General features: G+C 40.5%; 1 protein-coding gene across 4 annotated transcripts in view; it reads left to right on the top strand.

Annotated features, from left to right (window-relative positions):
- The first annotated feature begins 1699 nt into the window (after positions 1-1699).
- The window catches only part of YAP1 (Yes1 associated transcriptional regulator), a 148073-nt gene continuing 131767 nt past the window's right edge, over positions 1700-18005 (top strand). For all 4 annotated transcript variants that reach the window (XM_065406206.1, XM_065406198.1, XM_065406188.1 and 1 more), the window contains exons 1-2: positions 1700-1984; positions 6565-6815. In XM_065406206.1, the coding sequence (XP_065262278.1) occupies positions 1700-1984; positions 6565-6815 (536 nt within the window). The remainder of the gene's footprint in view (positions 1985-6564; positions 6816-18005) is intronic.

Raw genomic sequence — 18005 nt, 5'->3', positions numbered from 1 at the left:
TTTATTCTTAATCTCCAATTCTACGTATTAGCAGTATAATGGAATGGAGGAGCTCGTCTTTCTATATGGAATTAATTAAAAATTCCATAGTTCCATTCCCTTCAATGAAATACACATTGCCTGCCTATGCAAAAATGTGAACTGTGATATACATTTTACGTAGTTTTTGTTGAATGATTAAGAAAGAATGTTTTATGTTCACAGATAAATCATAATTTTATACAAAATGTTTAAAAAGTCTTTGTTTTTGCTAAATTGACTTTAACTGTAAGATTCAGATCCTGCAAACACTGATGCTTGTACATACTTTTACTTATGGATGTAGCCGCCTAAGCCCGCCTTGAAGGCAATGGAACTAATCATACATAAATCTTTACAGGAGTGGGCCCATAGTGAGTGCATCAGACTATCTGAATTCTTACAAGGGTCCATGAATCTTGCTCTTCCAACCCGCTACATTTTGTTACCTGTTGTGTTTCAAAAGCCTCAATAAATATATAAAAACTCTTATTCTCATCTTTTTGTCACTAATTTTAATCAAATTTCATTTTGCATAATCTAGTTAGTAAATGATAGCTGTGTTATACACGCACTGGTCTGTATTATGCAGCATACTGAATCTAACCTCTTGGGTTAAATGGACTGAAAAGCAGGTTTCCATTGAACTCAATAACTAGAGAAATGTTTTGAATGTTTTCTCTGTGTAATTTACCCTCTCCCAGGACCGTCACTCCGTGACAAAATTAATGTCCTTAGTGAAATGTAGCAGTTACGGGGAGGGTGGGGTTCCATTGTGCGATGGCGGGCTCCAGCTCTTCCCCCCCCAGCCTGGGGATGGGGGCAAGGGATCCCATTTCTTTCCTTCACTTACGCCCCTCCCCGCCCCTGCCTAAGTCTGCGGGTGGAAAGGGGGGCGGTGGGAAGACCGGTTTCTCCCGCGCCCGTTCAGGGGATGGGGCGGGGGGAGCGGTGCCCCTCTCCTGGGGGCCAGGGCTCGGAGAAGTCGCATCTCTTCGCCCGCAGCCCGTTCTGGGTGACAAGGGGGGGCTATTTTTCCTTCCCAATTCCGGCGCTGAGGTCGGGGGGGGGAGGGGCGCAACAGGAGTCTGGAAGTTTGGAGGAATTTATTTTTAACTTTTCGATGCATGGACTTCTGCGTTGCAGGGAAGCGCAGGCGGGCGGGAGTAGATGCTTGAAAAGTGAGGCGGGCGGGTGCAAAAGGGCTGGCTCTCCTGGATGTTGTGCGGGCAGCAGTCCGCGCAGGACTTGATAGCGGCCACTGAGTCTGCCAGATTCCGTGCGGGCGGGCGCAGAAGGAACCGGCGCCTCTGACTGGATTCTGTGCGGGCGGGCGCAGCAGGACTCTGCTAGAGGCTGGCTGTAGGATACGGTACGGGCGGGCTCGCAAGGGGCGGAGCTGGCTGGGGAGTGATGCGGGCGGGCACATCTCAGAACTTTTGTTTAGTGTGTTGTGTGAGTTAGTTTCCGCCGCCGGGACAGAGGCGCCGGCCGGGCTGGGCCGGGCTCGGGGAAGTTGCTGCTCGGTCGGGCTTGTTTTGCCAGTTGCTGCCGCCGGTTGTGTTTTCCGGCTGTGGGAGGCTGAGCAGCAGCAGCGGGGGAGCCCCAGCCTGGGCAGCGGGGCATGTGGGGTGGGGAGCCCGGGCTCTGAGTCGCCGAGCCCCGGTACGGACGCGGAGCCATGGATCCCGGGCAGCCTCAGCAGCAAGCGCAGCCCCCGGCGCAGCAACAGGCGCCGCCGCCGGGCGCCCCGTCCGGCGCGGGGCAGACCCCGGGCGCGGGGCCTCCTCCGGCCGGGCACCAGATCGTGCATGTGCGGGGCGACTCGGAGACCGACCTGGAGGCGCTTTTCAACGCGGTGATGAACCCCAAGGGCGCCAATGTGCCGCACACGCTGCCCATGCGGCTCCGCAAGCTGCCCGACTCCTTCTTCAAGCCGCCCGAGCCCAAGGCCCACTCCCGCCAGGTGAGGGGGGCGGCCGGGCGGGGGCGCAGCTGGGAGCTCTCCTGCCGCTATCGTGAGCGCCCCCCTTCTCTCCTCTCCTGTGTGTGTGGGGGGGAGCGCCCCCCTTCTCTCCTCTCCTGTGTGGGGGGGGAGCGCCCCCTCCTCTCCTCTCCTCTTCTCTCCTGTGTGTGGGGGGGGAGCGCCCCCCTCCTCTCCTCTCCTGTGTGTGGGGGGGAGCGCCCCCCTCCTCTCCTCTCCTGTGTGTGGGGGGGGGAGCGCCCCCCTCCTCTCCTCTCCTGTGGGGGGGGGCGCCCCCCTCCTCTCCTCTCCTGTGGGGGGGGGCGCCCCCCCTCCACCCCCCTTGTGTGTGTGGGGGGGGGAGCGCTCCCCTGCGCCCCCCTTGTGTGTGTGGGGGGGAGCGCTCCTCTGTGTGTGGGGGGGGGGTAGGGGGGAGCGCCCCCTCCGCGTGTGTGTGTGAGAGAGAGAGGAGCGCCTTCCACTTTTGCATTCAGGAGTTTTGCAGGGGGCTCACTCCCTTTTTTGTGGAGTGTTGTGGGGCAGTTCCCCCGTTTATTAGGGGGGGTGCGCCCCTCTTCCTGCCTGCTTTCTGGGATCCTTAGGGATTTTAGTTGGGAAATCTTGTAAATAGTTCTGAGCAGGAGTTACCAGTCTGAGCAGCTGATTTTTGTGCTGTTCACATTAGGCCCTGTCTCCCACCAGGGCCTCTCACTCCCCAGCAGCCTACTTGGGCACCCAATAATTGCTCTCTTGTTTTCCAGCTTTTGTCGAGAGAGGGGGATTTAAAGCCCCTGAAATTAATCTTAGAAATCTTTCACTTGAAAGAACACAAGGATTTGGTTCTCTGATGTAATCTTCACACTGTTTATTTATCTGTGTGGAGGATGAGGAGGAGAGGAAGATAGAGGGATTGTGTCCAAACTTTTTAAAAAAACAATATGGATGTGGCTTTTCCACCATTTCATCATTGCACTCCGTAGGATTAAATTTCCCACATCAGAAGCTAATTCCAGTGCATTGGTTTTTCTGTCCCTGTTGGTACTAATCACCTTTCGGCTTTACTGAAGTACCATTAAATTAACAATATCTGCAGATTGGACTGAAATAACTTGCCTGCTGCAGTCCTGTAGTCTGAACACACAGGGCACAAGCCTGCAGGCCTAAAGTACAGGCTGAAAAAGAGTTGCAGGATTGGGCCCATAATAAGTCTCTAACAGTGTTTGTTCTTTAAGCAGTTTGACTCATGTGCCAAGATTGAAGTGTTGATACACATATGACTAAAAGTTAATGTTTAGGCTGCTGTTTACTAAATTTTTGTAAACTGCCTCTCTGCTCAAATGTTTTTATTAAGCAATGAACTTTGTTGCTAAGTTATAAAATAGATTTTATTGTAAGCTATTGTCACTTTATCTGTGTAGCCAATAGAAAAGAGATTTGCTCTGTATTACACTGGTGCCTGGTACTCCTGTAGTTAAGGGTCTGTCAACATTTCCATTATTAAACTCCGGTTTGGAAGGATTTATAACTCAGCTGTAAAAAAATTTACTCCAAGCTAAGCCTTGGCATATATCCTCTCAGCCCAGGAGTTGATTCATTTCCCAAATATTAAAAAAACAAAAACAAAAAAACACAGTCTAGTCTTTAAGTTAAAGCAGTGGCTCTCAAACTTTTTTACTAGTGACCCCTTCACATAGCAAGTCTCTTGAGTGCGACCCCCCCCTTATAAATTAAAAACACTTTTTTATATATTTAACACCATTATAAATGCTGAAGGCAAAGTGGGGTTTGGGGTGGAGGTTGACAGCTCGCAACCCCCCATATAATAACCTCGTGACCCCCTGAGGGGTCCTGACCCCCAGTTTGAGAACCCCTGAGTTAAAGGACTGCAAAGAAAATAGAAAGCGGTGGGGGTGGGTTATTTCTAGATTCTTGCTTGCTTGTAATTTATAGAACTATGAATTATTGATGATGATTCACAGAGTCAGTCCCATTTGGAGTGGGTGGTAACAGCCCATTTGAACTCTTGAGATTTGGGAAGAAGGTTACTACGTGTACAGCTAATACTTTTTATAACTATTTTTACTATGCAAGTTTTATCATGGTGTTCTTATGCACAAATGTGTACTAATAGGTATTCAGCAATCATTTATAGCTAGATGCTGTAATCATGTATACTGTTGAGTACATATTAAGACAACAGTAAATGCAGCTAAGTATATTACATATTTGAAATGTATTGTATGAGGTGCATGTTATTAATATCTATCCATATAGCATGCACCTTAAAGCTTGGGGGCTGTGTGTGTACATTGCAAATGCTACTAGAGTACAATTTAGCTAAAATCTTTGTTCCTTGGTGCTGGCTGGTTTTAGTACAATATATTGTAGTAAATCATGTAGTTAAAAGCCAGTTGAAGCCATAGGATTATTGGGTTCATTGTTGACCTTTTCATTTTAAAATGATTGTGATGGTATCCTTTTTCCTTGGCTCTTGTCTGATACTGCCATAAGAATATCCACCTTGGGATTTATTTTTTTTTGGGGGGGGGGGTGTAAGGAAAATATTAAGTCTTTGGTTAAAATCCAAAAAACCAAATACTTCACGTTTGAGTGAGTTATGTCCTTCCAATACATGGTTGCTTTTGCAAATTTTAGCAAAATGCAGACACTGGATAATTGTGTAACATAGGCCAAATTCTGCTTTTGAGAGTTTGCATTCTATTACATCATAAGGCACAGTAGCTGATTTAATGAGAAATGGGGTGAGTACACATCTGAGTTCATAAATGAGCCCCATGTATTCTGCAATACCTAGGTACAGTGGTATGGCAAGGGCTGACATTTACGTAATAAAATGTAGGAGTGCAAATTATCCTACTGTACATGGGAAGTGAATGCCCTTATATATATATATATATAATATGTCAACATTTAAATATAGTTTTCATAGCTATTTTTTTGTTCTCCGTGGATTTGTATCCATATCAGGAAAAACGACACAGTTTAACATGATTCACTGTCCTCAGGTCAAGAGAGACCCAAGGTTTTTTGTGGGCCAGGGTTGAGGAAGGTTTGCAGAGATGTTTGTGGAAAATTTGATTTGTTTGTCCACATTCTGGCTGTAGCTAGTGCTGCTCCCTTTTTATACGCACCATACATACAATTAAAGTACAGTTTACTTGAAGATTGGGAGCCCTTTTTTTGCATATCATATCTTGCACTGTTATGAAATAGTCCTTTGGAGCCCAATTTGTAGTCACTACTCATGTGGAACTCCCATTGAAACCAGTGGGCTTGAGTAGTCATTTACATCTGTGCAGGATAGGTGTAAAACACCAACAATCCAGAGTAGTAGTTTACACCCACTTTGCATAGTCATTTCCACCAATTCAGTATGCAAGGGAATTGTGAATCAGGCATGACAGGAGTACCCTTTGAAGAATGGGGATAAGATCAGGCCTTAAGGCAGAGGTGAGCAAACTATGGCCCCCTGCCCTGCCCCTGAGCTCCTGCCCCTGGAGGCTAGCCCCCGGCCCCCTTCTGCTGTTCCCCTCCCCTGCAGCCTCAGCTTGCTCTGCCGCTGGTGCAATGCTCTGGGCAGCGGGGATGCAAGCTCCTGGGGCAGCGCAGCTGCAGAGCCAGGGCCTAACCCGGTGCCCTGTGCTGCGCGGAGGCGTGGCTGGCTCCAGCCGGGCGGCGCGGCTGCCTGTCCTGGTGCTCTGGGCAGCGTGGCTGTAGCGCCGCCAACCACCGGTGCTCCAGGCAGTGCAGTAAGGGAGCAGGGGGGAGAGGGGGTTGGATAGAGGGCAGGGGAGTTCGGGGTGGTGGTCAGGAGGTGGGTGTGTGGATAGGGGTTGGGGTGGTCAGAGGGCGGGGAACAGGGGGGTAGAATGGGGGCAGGGGTGCCCAGGGGGCAGTCAGGAAGGAGAGGGAGGGTTGGATGGGACAGCAGGGGGCAGTCAGGGCCCGAGGTTCTGGGGGTGGTCAGGGGACAGGGAGAAGGGAAGCTTGGATAGGGCAAGGGTCCCCGGGGGGGCAGTCAGGAATGAGAGGATGGGGTGGCGGGGGGAAGTCAGGGGACAGGGAACGGGGGGTTGGATGGGGCAGGAGTCCCGGGGGGGGGGCGTCAGGGGGCGAGAAGCAGGAGGGGTCAGATAGGGGGCGGGGGCCGGGCCACACCTGGCTGTTTGGGGAGGCGCAGCCTCTGCTACCCGGCCCTCCGTACAATTTTGGAAACCCGATGCGGCCCTCAGGCCAAAAAGTTTGCCCACCCCTGCCTTAAGGTATGATCCTCACAAAGAAAATGGCTTTTTATATGCGTACAAAGTAAAACTAAACAAGAATGAGAAACCTTTAAAATTAATATTCTACAGGTATATGTAAAAGTTTTGCAAGCTAGCTCTCAAGTAATCTACTTTGGGCTACATCCTTGAATGTTAGCAACTTCAGAATAAGTAGAATTTTAGAAAAAACATATCTGCCTGCTTGTCTAGAAAACATTCAGTAAGTTAAAAGTAGGTTGTATTCCAACAGGCATGTTTCTGTTGAAGTAAAATATCTTATAACAATTTAACTCCTGACAGGCCAGCACTGATGCAGGGTCAGCAGGAGCCTTGACTCCTCAACATGTCCGAGCTCATTCCTCTCCAGCTTCGCTGCAGCTAGGAGCTGTCTCTCCAGGGACACTTACCCCCTCTGGAGTAGTGACTGGTCCTGGAGCTGCACCTTCTTCTCAACATCTCCGCCAGTCTTCATTTGAGATTCCTGATGATGTACCTCTGCCACCAGGTTGGGAGATGGCTAAGACGCCATCTGGCCAGAGATATTTTCTGAAGTAAGTAAAATCTATTTGAAAAAATGTTAGCTGTATTTCCTAACAAAGTTTGTGTTCCATGTTTAAGAATCTCTGTGTGTAGGAATCGCTGCATCTTTACTAAAGTTCATTTAGTGTAAAATGTATTTTAAAACTATAGGGCAGGGGTAGGCAACCTATGGCACGCATGCCGAAGGCGGCACGCGAACTGATTTTCAGTGGCACTCACACTGCCCAGGTCCTGGCCACCAGTCCAGGGGGCTCTGCATTTTAATTTAATTTTAAATGAAGCTTAAACATTTTAAAAACCTTATTTACTTTTCATACAACAATAGTTTAGTTATATATTATAGACTTAGAGAAAGAGATCTTCTAAAAACGTTTAAATGTATTACTGGCATGCGAAACCTTAAATTAGAGTGAATAAATGAAGACTCGGCACACCACTTCTGAAAGGTTGCCGACCCCTGCTATAGGGCATGATTTTCAATAGTACTGAGCACCTGCAGTTTTCACTGACTTCAATTGGAGATGAGAGTGCTCGGCTCTTATGAAAATCCTGTGTGTTTTAAACATGTTTTATTCTTGGTTTGTATTAAATATGATGTGGTTGTTTTCTGTGTTTGTGTTTTAAAAATCACTTGGATGTATATAATGATATTTTGAATTGCATAAAGTTCTCCTTCAGGCCAAAATAAATGGAAATGTCACACAAATTGCTATAAAATGGATGTTAAAAATGTTAAATAACTTTGGCGCAGATATTGTAGTGAGAGGAGTAAAGGATTGATCTGATTGTTCAAAGTGCAATGATATAGGCACTGATTATGCATTCAGATCCACGCATGCAGACTCCCGCGCCCATGCGGAGTCCATTGGCACATGGATCTGATTACAGGATTGGAGTTTATAGTTCTTAAAATTAATTTACATTGTTTGGCTTGAGAGGGAAAATTCATAAAATTCTTGAAAATTGCTCCTTACTCATGCACACATGGCTTTTTTCCTATACTGAAATTAGTATACCCTTTTCTATAAAAATAACAGGAGTACTTGTGGCACCTTAGAGACTAATCTCTAAGGTGCCACAAGTACTCCTGTTATTTTTGCGGATACAGACTAACACGGCTGCTACTCTGAAACCTTTTCTATAACTGACCAGAGCTTACACATGCCAGCAGTGTGATATATAATCCATTAGGGAGTGTTTTTCTTTTATACGGTATAGTTTCTAAAGCAGCAGGAGCCTATCCTCCTCTCTGAAAGAGTGAGCACCCCAACATATAATTGGCCCTCAAATACTTGGACTGTATTTTTAGCATTTTCTTGTACTTATTTTTAGCATTTTGTTAAACTGGGAGGCTCCAAGTAGCCCATTATTTGCCATTTTGAATTTAGGGAAAATAAAGCATATATATAATCCTAGTTTACTTGAACCAAATAAAGCATTTGTATAGTCATACCTTGCTTGCTTTAAGATTATTGTAAACTTCTGTGTCATGTTGACCAAAATAAAGTATTCAAGCCTGAATTCTTTGGGAGATTATTCTGTGTTAAGAACCCAAAAATAGGCAGTAGCCAAAGAGTATGTAGCTGTGATTTTTGTCGATGTAACTGAATAATACACGTTAGGCCAGATCCTCAGCTGGTGTAAATTGGCATTGCACCTTTGAACTTTTTGGAATTAGGCAAGTTTACACCAGCTGAGACTATTTCCCACTGGCCTTGAGGAGCTCAACATACATTTTGAAATTAGATCAAAACCGTTTTTTTTACTGTACTACTCTTACGAACTAGCTTATATAATAGGGCAAAACTGCAAACACAACAGTCTGCTAATTCAGATCAAATGTAATGGATTTAAAATTGCGCAATTGCTAGTGTTTCTTACTATTTTTAGTAATTGTTGACTATTTCAATTTTATAGAAAGGGTTTTATTGCTTTATAAGAGATGCTAAATGTCTTTACACTTAAATACACTTTTATAATTGATTCTTTAATTATGCTCATTCAGGTGAAAGCAGAGGGAAGGATTTGATCTTGGAAAGCTTTTCTACAGTTTCATTATTACTACAGAAAATCTTTTCCTTTTTTCTGCAAGTTTTCTTTTTTGTCCTTTCTTGGTGTCCTGGTATCCATTTCAAAGGGTCAGGTTTCAGCAAGAACAATAAAGAGCCTGAGACTGGAAAGTACACACAAGTCTGGCAAACTCATCTGCATGAGCAAGGTCGTTTGTTCTCAAGCAGACATCCAAAGTAAATGATTGAAAGAGCTGCTAGCTGTGAAGGATGTGTCTTGAAGGGGAAAAGAGTGGAAACAAACCAGGTTGTTAGGAAGAAAAATAAAGGCTGTACTTTTTGAACCTCTCCCTGCTGGGTCACATGCTGACCTGGGGAGATTTTCAACAGCTTAATAGGCTGTTTTCTTTCTACTTTCCTTGGGTGATTCTGTGCTTTGGGAGAGTCTGATGAGGATAGTTCAGAAGGCTCTGTTCACACTTGAAGATCAGCATTTGTTGTCCCTAATAGGTCTTATAACACTGTCTACAGGTGTAACTCACAAGCCTCATTGCAGTTCAGAATTGCTTGTGTTATCTTTATAACCTGAGTACCAGTGAAACACTTTGGCTATTTCAAAAACATACAGTAAATAATTTTTTTGAAGAATTCCTTTTAGCACAAGCTAATGTATATTTCAGAAGTTTTCTTAAAACAGTTATTTTGAACTTTAGATAGAATACATATATAGGTCCTGGAAGCTGATTTAAACTGGCAGTTTGTCTATTTATACTTTGAGTTTTCTCAAAACATAAGTGTATCCAGACTTTTGCTGTTAATATGACTTTTGTGCTCTCATACATCTAGGAACAAAGAATGTGGCCATATTTACAGGATGGAGGACTCTATTCTGGGAAGCAGTGACTGAAAAAGATTTGGGGGTCATGGTGGATAATTAGCTTAACATGAGCTCTCAGTGTGATGCTATGGCCAGAAGGGCTTGTTGAGCCTTGGATGCATAAACAAGGGAATCTTGAGTAGGAGAAGAGAGGTTATTTTATCTCTGTATTTGGCACTGGTGTGACTGCTGCTGGATACTGTGTCTAGTTCTGGGGGTCCAGATTCAAGAAGGATGTTGATAATTTGAAGAGTGTTCAGAGAAGAGCCACAAGAATGATTAAAGAATTAGAAAATATGCCTGATAGACTCAGTGAGCTCAATATGTTTAGAAGATTAAGGGTTGACTTGATTCCAGGTATAAGTATCTATAAGGGGAACAAATATTTAATAATAGCTCTTCAGTCTGGCAGAAAAAGGTAAAACATCATCCAATGGCTGGAAGTTGAAACTAAACACATTCAGACTGGAATCAGGGCGTACATTTTTAACGGCGAGAGTAATTAACCGCTGGAACATTTTACCAAGGGTTGTGGTGGATTCTTCATTGCTGACAATTTTAAAATCAAGAATGGATGTTTTTCTAAAAGATATGCTGTAGGTGTTATTTTGGGGAAGTTCTCTGGCCTGTGTTAGACAGGAGATCAGACTAGATGATCACAATGTTCTCTTCTGGCCTTGGAATCTGTGAATAATTGGTTCCCTCTACAATATGCAGAGTTTTGGCCCCTCTTCCAGGTATTCAGCCTCTTCATTAGCTTGGTATTGTTGCTTTTTGTACCTATTGCCCCATTCTGAAGCCATTCCATGAAAGCATGATCCTTTCTGGTAAATTGGTAAATAGAAGTACTGTACATTTATACAGAATAGGTGAAAGTATTAGACATATCTTCAGTTGTTAGTCAGCCTTATGGTGTATCGTAGTACACCCTATACTTATGCTTGGAAGGACTAGTTTTTTATCAATAAATGTTGATAAACATAGATTTAACCATACACATCCAAACCAAAGACAGATATTTCCTGTCATGATAATTCAAATTTATAGATAGGCAAAGTAAGAAAAATGCTGTTTGGAAAAAAAAGTTTTATTTAAGGATATTTACTTTGTATATTTTGACATATGATGACAATTTGTGTTTTAATGGTTAAAAGTTTTAACTTTTTGACCCCCATTGTCTTACTCCCCATAATTTCACACAACTGTGAAAATTTAAATCGATAAAAATTTTAAAAAGCTTAAAACCCATTATTTTATGCAACTTAGAGAAAAATAAAAAAAGTGCTTAAAATAGTGATAGCCATCAAAATTATACACTATATAAAAAAATTAAATTCAAATCTGTCTATCCTGTGGACGGTTAAATACAGTATGGAAATTTCACTTGATGAAAAGATCAAGAACTGCAAATGCAACAATTTTCACAATGGGAGAGGCAGGTGAGAAAATGACCCAAAATAGCCAAATGTTCTAGTGACCAACTCTTGTACTCATATATCAGTCTGGGATATTCTGAGTTAGGATCCAGTTTTGAAATCCCAACATCCGGCATTCTTACATTAGTCCATTTCAGCATCATCATTTAAACTTCATGTGTAAGTGGTGGTCCAATACTTCATTAATATTCATATCACCCTTATAACCAGGAGTTTTATTAGCATAATTATTCTATAGTGTAATTGAAGCAGAGTTAGAGCGGTGAGGCAAACACATTCCTGTCATGGGTGGTAGCATTTATACTTCATTAAAGCTGCAAACTTCTGTGAAATGTAGCTAGAGTTCATCAGTGGTAAAATAAGTATTGTCTCCTTAGTAAGTAGTCAGATGTTAGCCTGCACAATATTAACATGCAGAGCAGGAGTGTTTCAGAATGGACTGAATATAAAATAAAGATTGCATAATTGGTCAGTGTGTCAATCACATGGCTTTTGAAGCACTTCCTGTTGGCCAGTGGTAGGTTGACATTTCAATGAACTATGAAGGGGCGCTACCAGCTCAACCTCTGGGCAAGAGATAAAATGCATTGCTGCAGTAATAGCAGTCAACACTTTTCAAAAGGGGAAATCCGTATGTTAGATGTAATTTCTGGTGTGATTTGCTTATTTTATATTCAACACTGGGCTGTTTTAAATCATACAACACAGTCCACTTAATTCCTACAAAAGTGGTGTAATACCCCTTCCCCTCTCCCAGTGAGGAAACTGCTATTGCTCAGTCCAGCTGTCTTGTAGTTGCTTTTCCTGCAGGAAGCAGTTCTTCCACGCAGTTTATCAACAGCTTCCTATTGTCTTTATGAAGTGTTCTGTGACTTCCTGAATAAAGCTAAGTTGGTTTTCAGTGATATTTACCATTACCATTAACCTTTTATAAGATCTCTTATCAGATGGGTTATTGCTAGCTGTGTATTTCTTACATGTTCTGTACAGAGTTAGGGATAGATGCAGGTAATTTGATCTAATATGGAACTAAAGGCCCTTAAAACAATAATGCAGCTTGATTCTTTGCTTTTATGTGATTTGTAATATAGAAAGGTAAAGGACCTAATAAAGTGATTGACACTGCTGTTACATTTCTCTCCCATTCTTCCTCAGCACTTATACAAAAACAAGGAAGAACTGACCTCAGTTTTCTGGGCCAGAAAATGTTTGTTGGTCTATTTGGATCCAAGGTGACATTAAATTGAATGTAGTACCTTAGTGTACAGATGAAGTACGTATTCAGCAACATAATTAATGGAGCTTCTCTGAAGTTCTTCGCCCTGCTCAGTACACAGCTCAGGTTCATTCTGAAATTAATTGAACAGTACTGTTGGAGACTAAAATTGTAACTACTGCTTATGATAGGTTTAGGCTATTTTTTTATACTTGTGCTATTAAAAAGCAGTATAAGTTTTTACTACTCTCACTCTACTGAGCTATATGTAAGCCAGAGTACAAATAAAAACTTAATTTCATGTTCATAACATTGATTCCTGACTATTTTTTTTAAGTTTTCTGCAGTGTTTACGATGCATTGTATATCAGCCAGCTTCCCCAAGATTTAAAAAAACACATTTATATTAGCTAATTTCACAACAAACTCGGGTAACTAAAAGAAGGAAATATACTTGTGTGTGTTACATTTAAAAATTCTTAACTTGTGTGTGTTCCTGATGAGTTACATTTCTTGGTTTTGGAAAATAGTATTATATACAATAAGATGACTTCTTTATCCTTTAAAAATGAAAAGCCTTTAATATTTCTCTGTGATATTGATGCTGCAAAATTATTTTGAAACTGCAGTTGCACAAAGTATTTCCATATTTGGGGGGAAGGGCAAGTCTATTTGTCTTGAGAGTGAGCTGGGAGAAAGATGAAAGTATGTCTTTAATGCTCTGTAAAGAACTTGCACTAAGCTCAGTGGGTGGGCATCAATGGAAAGAATGACACACAATACCTCACTGCTTTCAAAAAGAAAATGCAAGAGCACTGATAGTATCCCTGTGTTGAATACTCTGCCATATGCAGTATTTTTGTAGTACTGTATAAAAAAAGTTAAGATAATAGAGACCATGCAAACTAACATTACATCTCATGGAAGTATGAATAAAACATTTAAAATGTGTTTTCCTTTTATAAGTTTCCATTTTGTTCCAAAGGAAAACTGGACAATTGGCATCAAGTTGTGAAATTACAATGAATTGTGATGGCTCCCTGGGAAAAAATCTTAATTAAAAATAGATACACTTTTGGGGATTCACACTAATATTTTTTCATTGGTTGTTCATTTATATAATTTTAAAATGACTTTGTACTCAAAAATTTCTATTTTCCTAAGAACAACGTTTGTGCTTTGTAGGGGCCTGATAAGTATTGACTTCAATGAGGACTTTATCATTCCATTGACTTCAATGGGCACTGGAGCAGGCCCTCATTGCGAGCCAAATATTAATGCTGTATGGGAAGCAAGGCTCAGCAGTTGTGAATACAGCTCCCATTAACCTTAATAGGAGCTGTGCATGTACATTGAAGGGATGCGATTCCCCGTGTTTAACTATAGGAGCATATTTTAGAACAATAACACGATCACATTACTACCATTTTCTTTAAGTAGTATTAAGGGTGAAAAGCAAAACTTTTTTTTTTTTTTTTTTTTTTTTTTTTTTTTGAACATGTAAAACTACAACTTTAAAATCCCCTGGAAGCACTGATGTAAAACTGCCTCTGATATTATTTGAAGAACAATGTAATTTTGCTTTAATATAGATTAAAAAGAAAATGTTTTTCATTTCTTTATAATATTGCTCACATTTTGGATTCCCCAAATTGAATTTAAGTTCAGCTTTGTATTCAGTTGGCGTTACTCTGATTTAAAATATACTGTAACATGTTAACAAGCACAAATTATCACGTAGCATTAATTAGTCAATTATCAGTGTTTTCTAATGGGAAGTCTTAAAGAGGCTGTGAGTATCCGTAACAGTGGTTACAAAGTTTGATACATTTCTTAGATGGGGACTGCTTATTAAAGGATTAATCAGACTTTCATGCAGTGAAAGAGACACTGATGCATTTATGAAGAAAAATTGTTGCATGCCCTGGTTGCTCAAGTACTGTCGCACCAAGTTTTCTGGGAACAAGTGTTGCCACCAGGGAAGCACTTTTATTTGCTGGGTTCTTGAACTCTCCTTAAAGGCAAACAAAAGTTTGGTATAAATCTTCTAACCATCCTATCCCCCCTCTATCATTCTCAGAGGCTAGGAAAAAGGACAGTTGAATTGTTTAATACTCCTCTGGCTCACAGCATGGGAGGAATAATAATCTGTAACCCATCAAACATAGAATAGATAATTGCTGCTCTATAGAAAGCTGTAAATTAACAAAAGGATGCCAATTTGGAAGTTGCCATTCAAGTAATAGTGGTATTAGCTACTAATTATAACATTCTTCTTTTTTATATTAAACATTATTGGTAAGTGGTAGCATTTTCACTATCTCCTTATTAGTGGCAGCCTTCATCACATACCCCATCATAAAACCCATCTCTTCCCCCTTCCATAAGAAGTAAAGCAATAACTTTAAGATTTAAGAGTTTTAAACTTTGGCTGTCAAGCAATTAAAAAAAAATAATTGCACTTAATTGTGCAATTAAAAAAATTAATTGTGATTAATTGCACTGTTAAACAATAATAGAATACTATTTATTTAAATATTTTTGGATATTTTCTACATTTTCAAATATATGGATTTCAATTACAACAGAATAAAACGCGTAGAGTGTTAACTTTAATTTTGATTAAAAATATTTGCACTGTAAAAAAACAAATAGTATTTTTCAATTCATCTCATACAAGTACTGTAGTGCGATCTCTTTATCATGAAAGAATCATTTAGAAATGTAGATTTGTTGTTTGTTTCATAACTGCACTCAGACAAAACAATGTAAAACTTTAGAGCCTACAAGTCCACTGAGTCTTATGTCTTGTTCAGCCAGTCACTCAGACAAACAAGTTTGGTTACAATTTGCAGGAGATAATGCTGCCTGCTTCTTGTTTTACAATGTCACCTGAAAGTGAGAACAGGCATTCACATGGCCGAAGCATGAAGGGGTATACGAATGTTTAGCATATTTGGCACGTAAATACCTTGCAATGCCGGCTACAAAAGTGCCGCCATGTGAACGCCTGTTCTCACTCTCAGGTGACATTGTAAATAAGAAGCAGGCAGTAGTATCCCCCTTCCATGTAAACAAACTTGTTTATCTTAGCAATTGGCTGGACAAGAAGCAGTACTGAGTGGATTTGTAGGCTCTAAAGTTTTACATTGTTTTGTCTGAGTGCAGTTATGTAATAAAAAAAATCTACATTTCTAAGTTACTCTTTCATGATAAAGAGATTGCACTACAGTACTTGTATGAGGTGAATTGAAAAATACTGTTTCTTTTATCATTTTTTACAGTGCAAATATTTTTGATCAAAAATAATATAAAGTGAGCACTGTACACTTTACATAATAGAAATCAATACATTTGAAAATGTAGAAAAAAATCCAGAAATATCTAATAAATTTCAATTGGTATTCTGTTGTTTACCAGTACAATTAATCACGATGAATTTTTTTTTTCAGTTAATCGCGTGAGTTAACTGCAATTATTCGACAACCCTATTTAAAATCTTTGGTACTTAGAACGAATTTATCGTTCAATGTCTCTGATTTATGAATGCTGCACACTAATTAATGACTTTACATAATTGATACTGAGCAGAACAAAGCAGGTATTAATTTACTTTATTCACTTACTTTGGTTGCCAGTAATGTTTTTTGAGGAAAAGTAAACCTATTATGGACACTAGATGTGTTTTAAAACATTTTACCGCAGGGATTGAATTGGGTCACAGGTGAAGTGAAGCAAGATGATTGATCCTAGCTCTGAATAGTCATCTCTACATATCACAGACATAATTAGTTGCCAGGTGAGGCAAATAATGGTATAGCAAGGATGTTATGTCAGGATTGGGGTACAAGATGAACTGTGGAAGCTAGCATAGTATTTAACTATAGGCAGTTGTATGCTTTCACATCAGAGCTAAAATTCACTCAGATTCTCCTAAAAAGAGAGAGGTGAATAGTTAGAGTACTGTTGGCCAAAAATAAAGATGTTTCTCCTTCTTTCTACATGTATTCAGATCCCGTGATATGTTTCCCTTCATAGTTTAGGAAAAAATCCAAATGATGTAATTGAATTTAGTTTAACCCCTTGAAGCTGTGGGTCCGCAGCTCTTTCTATGTTGTAAAAACTAATTCGTTTTGCCATTACTATGTTAGGAAATCTCAAGTGGCTAAAACATATAATAAATATTTAAGTTGGTGAATTTCCCCATTAATAGTGACCTTTTTTGTGTAAGGAAAAAAAATCCTCTTTCACATAAGGATGTTTAATTCCTAAAGCTTGAATAAATCAAGGTTTATTTTCCTCTTGTAAATTCTAAAAATAATACGGTGTTGAATGCAGGAAGTCTGCATGGGAGGCATATGCAAGTAGCACATGTAAAATACCTAGGCTAGATGCCACCAGGACATGTTTGTCTATGGGTGAATACACATTTTCATAATCAGCAGTCGTTGTGTCATCGCCCACACCTCCCATGGAGTAATCTGACAAATTTGGGTTAAATTAATATGAAACAAAACTCTTAGGTGGAGCCTAAGTGTTGGAAAGTTAAGATGCCACACAATGATTGAACATATTCTATCAAACAATGCTTTTTAAATTAAGTTCAGTTTGTTTAAAAGGTATACTTTGAAACTTGTCAGGTATGGAGCTGTTTGGTGTTAAGCATTTAATTTATAGGAAGTTGTAATGCTCTGTTATGAAAGTGGTGACTAGTAAACATATTTTTGCTGTGTTGGAATTAAAAATATTCTAAACTGGTTTTGATTTGTACTCTGGCTTTTTGTGTGCAAATTAGTACCAGAAGCAATGCTGGCAGTTTTTACTGGATATCAGGAGTTTGAATCCTGTAAGATTAAGGTTTAACATTGTTTCCTAGCCTCTTCAAAGATACATTCATGAATTCAAGCTCACATTTTAAGGCTCAGGCAAGCACAACTAAAACACCAGCTGGTTTTTAACTCGCCTACTTAGGCTGTGTTTGCCTGAAACCTAGCCCAATTTTAAGTTACTGTATAAAATCTAGATGCTAATTTAATGGCTATCTTGTGAAGTAAAATCATTACTAGTATTCTGCAGGTCAGCAATGCCAGTTACTAAGGAAACAAATCTTTGTCTTCAAAACAATTTTGGCCTTTGCTTTAATTTCATTAATAAGACTTTTCTGTGTCATATTGAGACACCAGAACCCCTTTGCTTAGACTCTGGCACGCTGACTGATAAAAGATTACATCAGTGTTAGTAGAGAGTTTGGTTCTGGATTATTACTCTGATGTTGGGTAGTCAAAACTGGTGCTGAACTGTTTTATAGTGGAGTCAAGTAAAGGTAATTGACTATTGCTTGTTTATCTGCAAAGGGTTCTGATTTATGGTGGGCTTTGTTGTGAGTCTGTGTGTAGCCACATTAGAGTTATTTAAATAGTGTTGTTCAGGGATGCCTTTTCCTTTCTCATTAACTGTTGGAACTGAAATGTTAAATACTTTTTTTTTCTTCTGAATATATTGTAAAATTAGACACTTATGACATGATAAAATGTTTTCTAAAAGCCTCATATGGGTTGTATAGCTGAGATGGAGTTTCTTGGTAAGAAAAGTAAACCAATAGGGAGATAGAAAGGGATATTTCTGGGGGTAGTAGGATGACATTAAGAAAAGGAAAATTAAAG

This window comes from Emys orbicularis, chromosome 1 (assembly GCF_028017835.1).
Source record: "Emys orbicularis isolate rEmyOrb1 chromosome 1, rEmyOrb1.hap1, whole genome shotgun sequence".
NCBI classification, from domain to species: domain Eukaryota; kingdom Metazoa; phylum Chordata; order Testudines; family Emydidae; genus Emys; species Emys orbicularis.
This window is presented reverse-complemented; position numbering and strand designations above follow the sequence as displayed.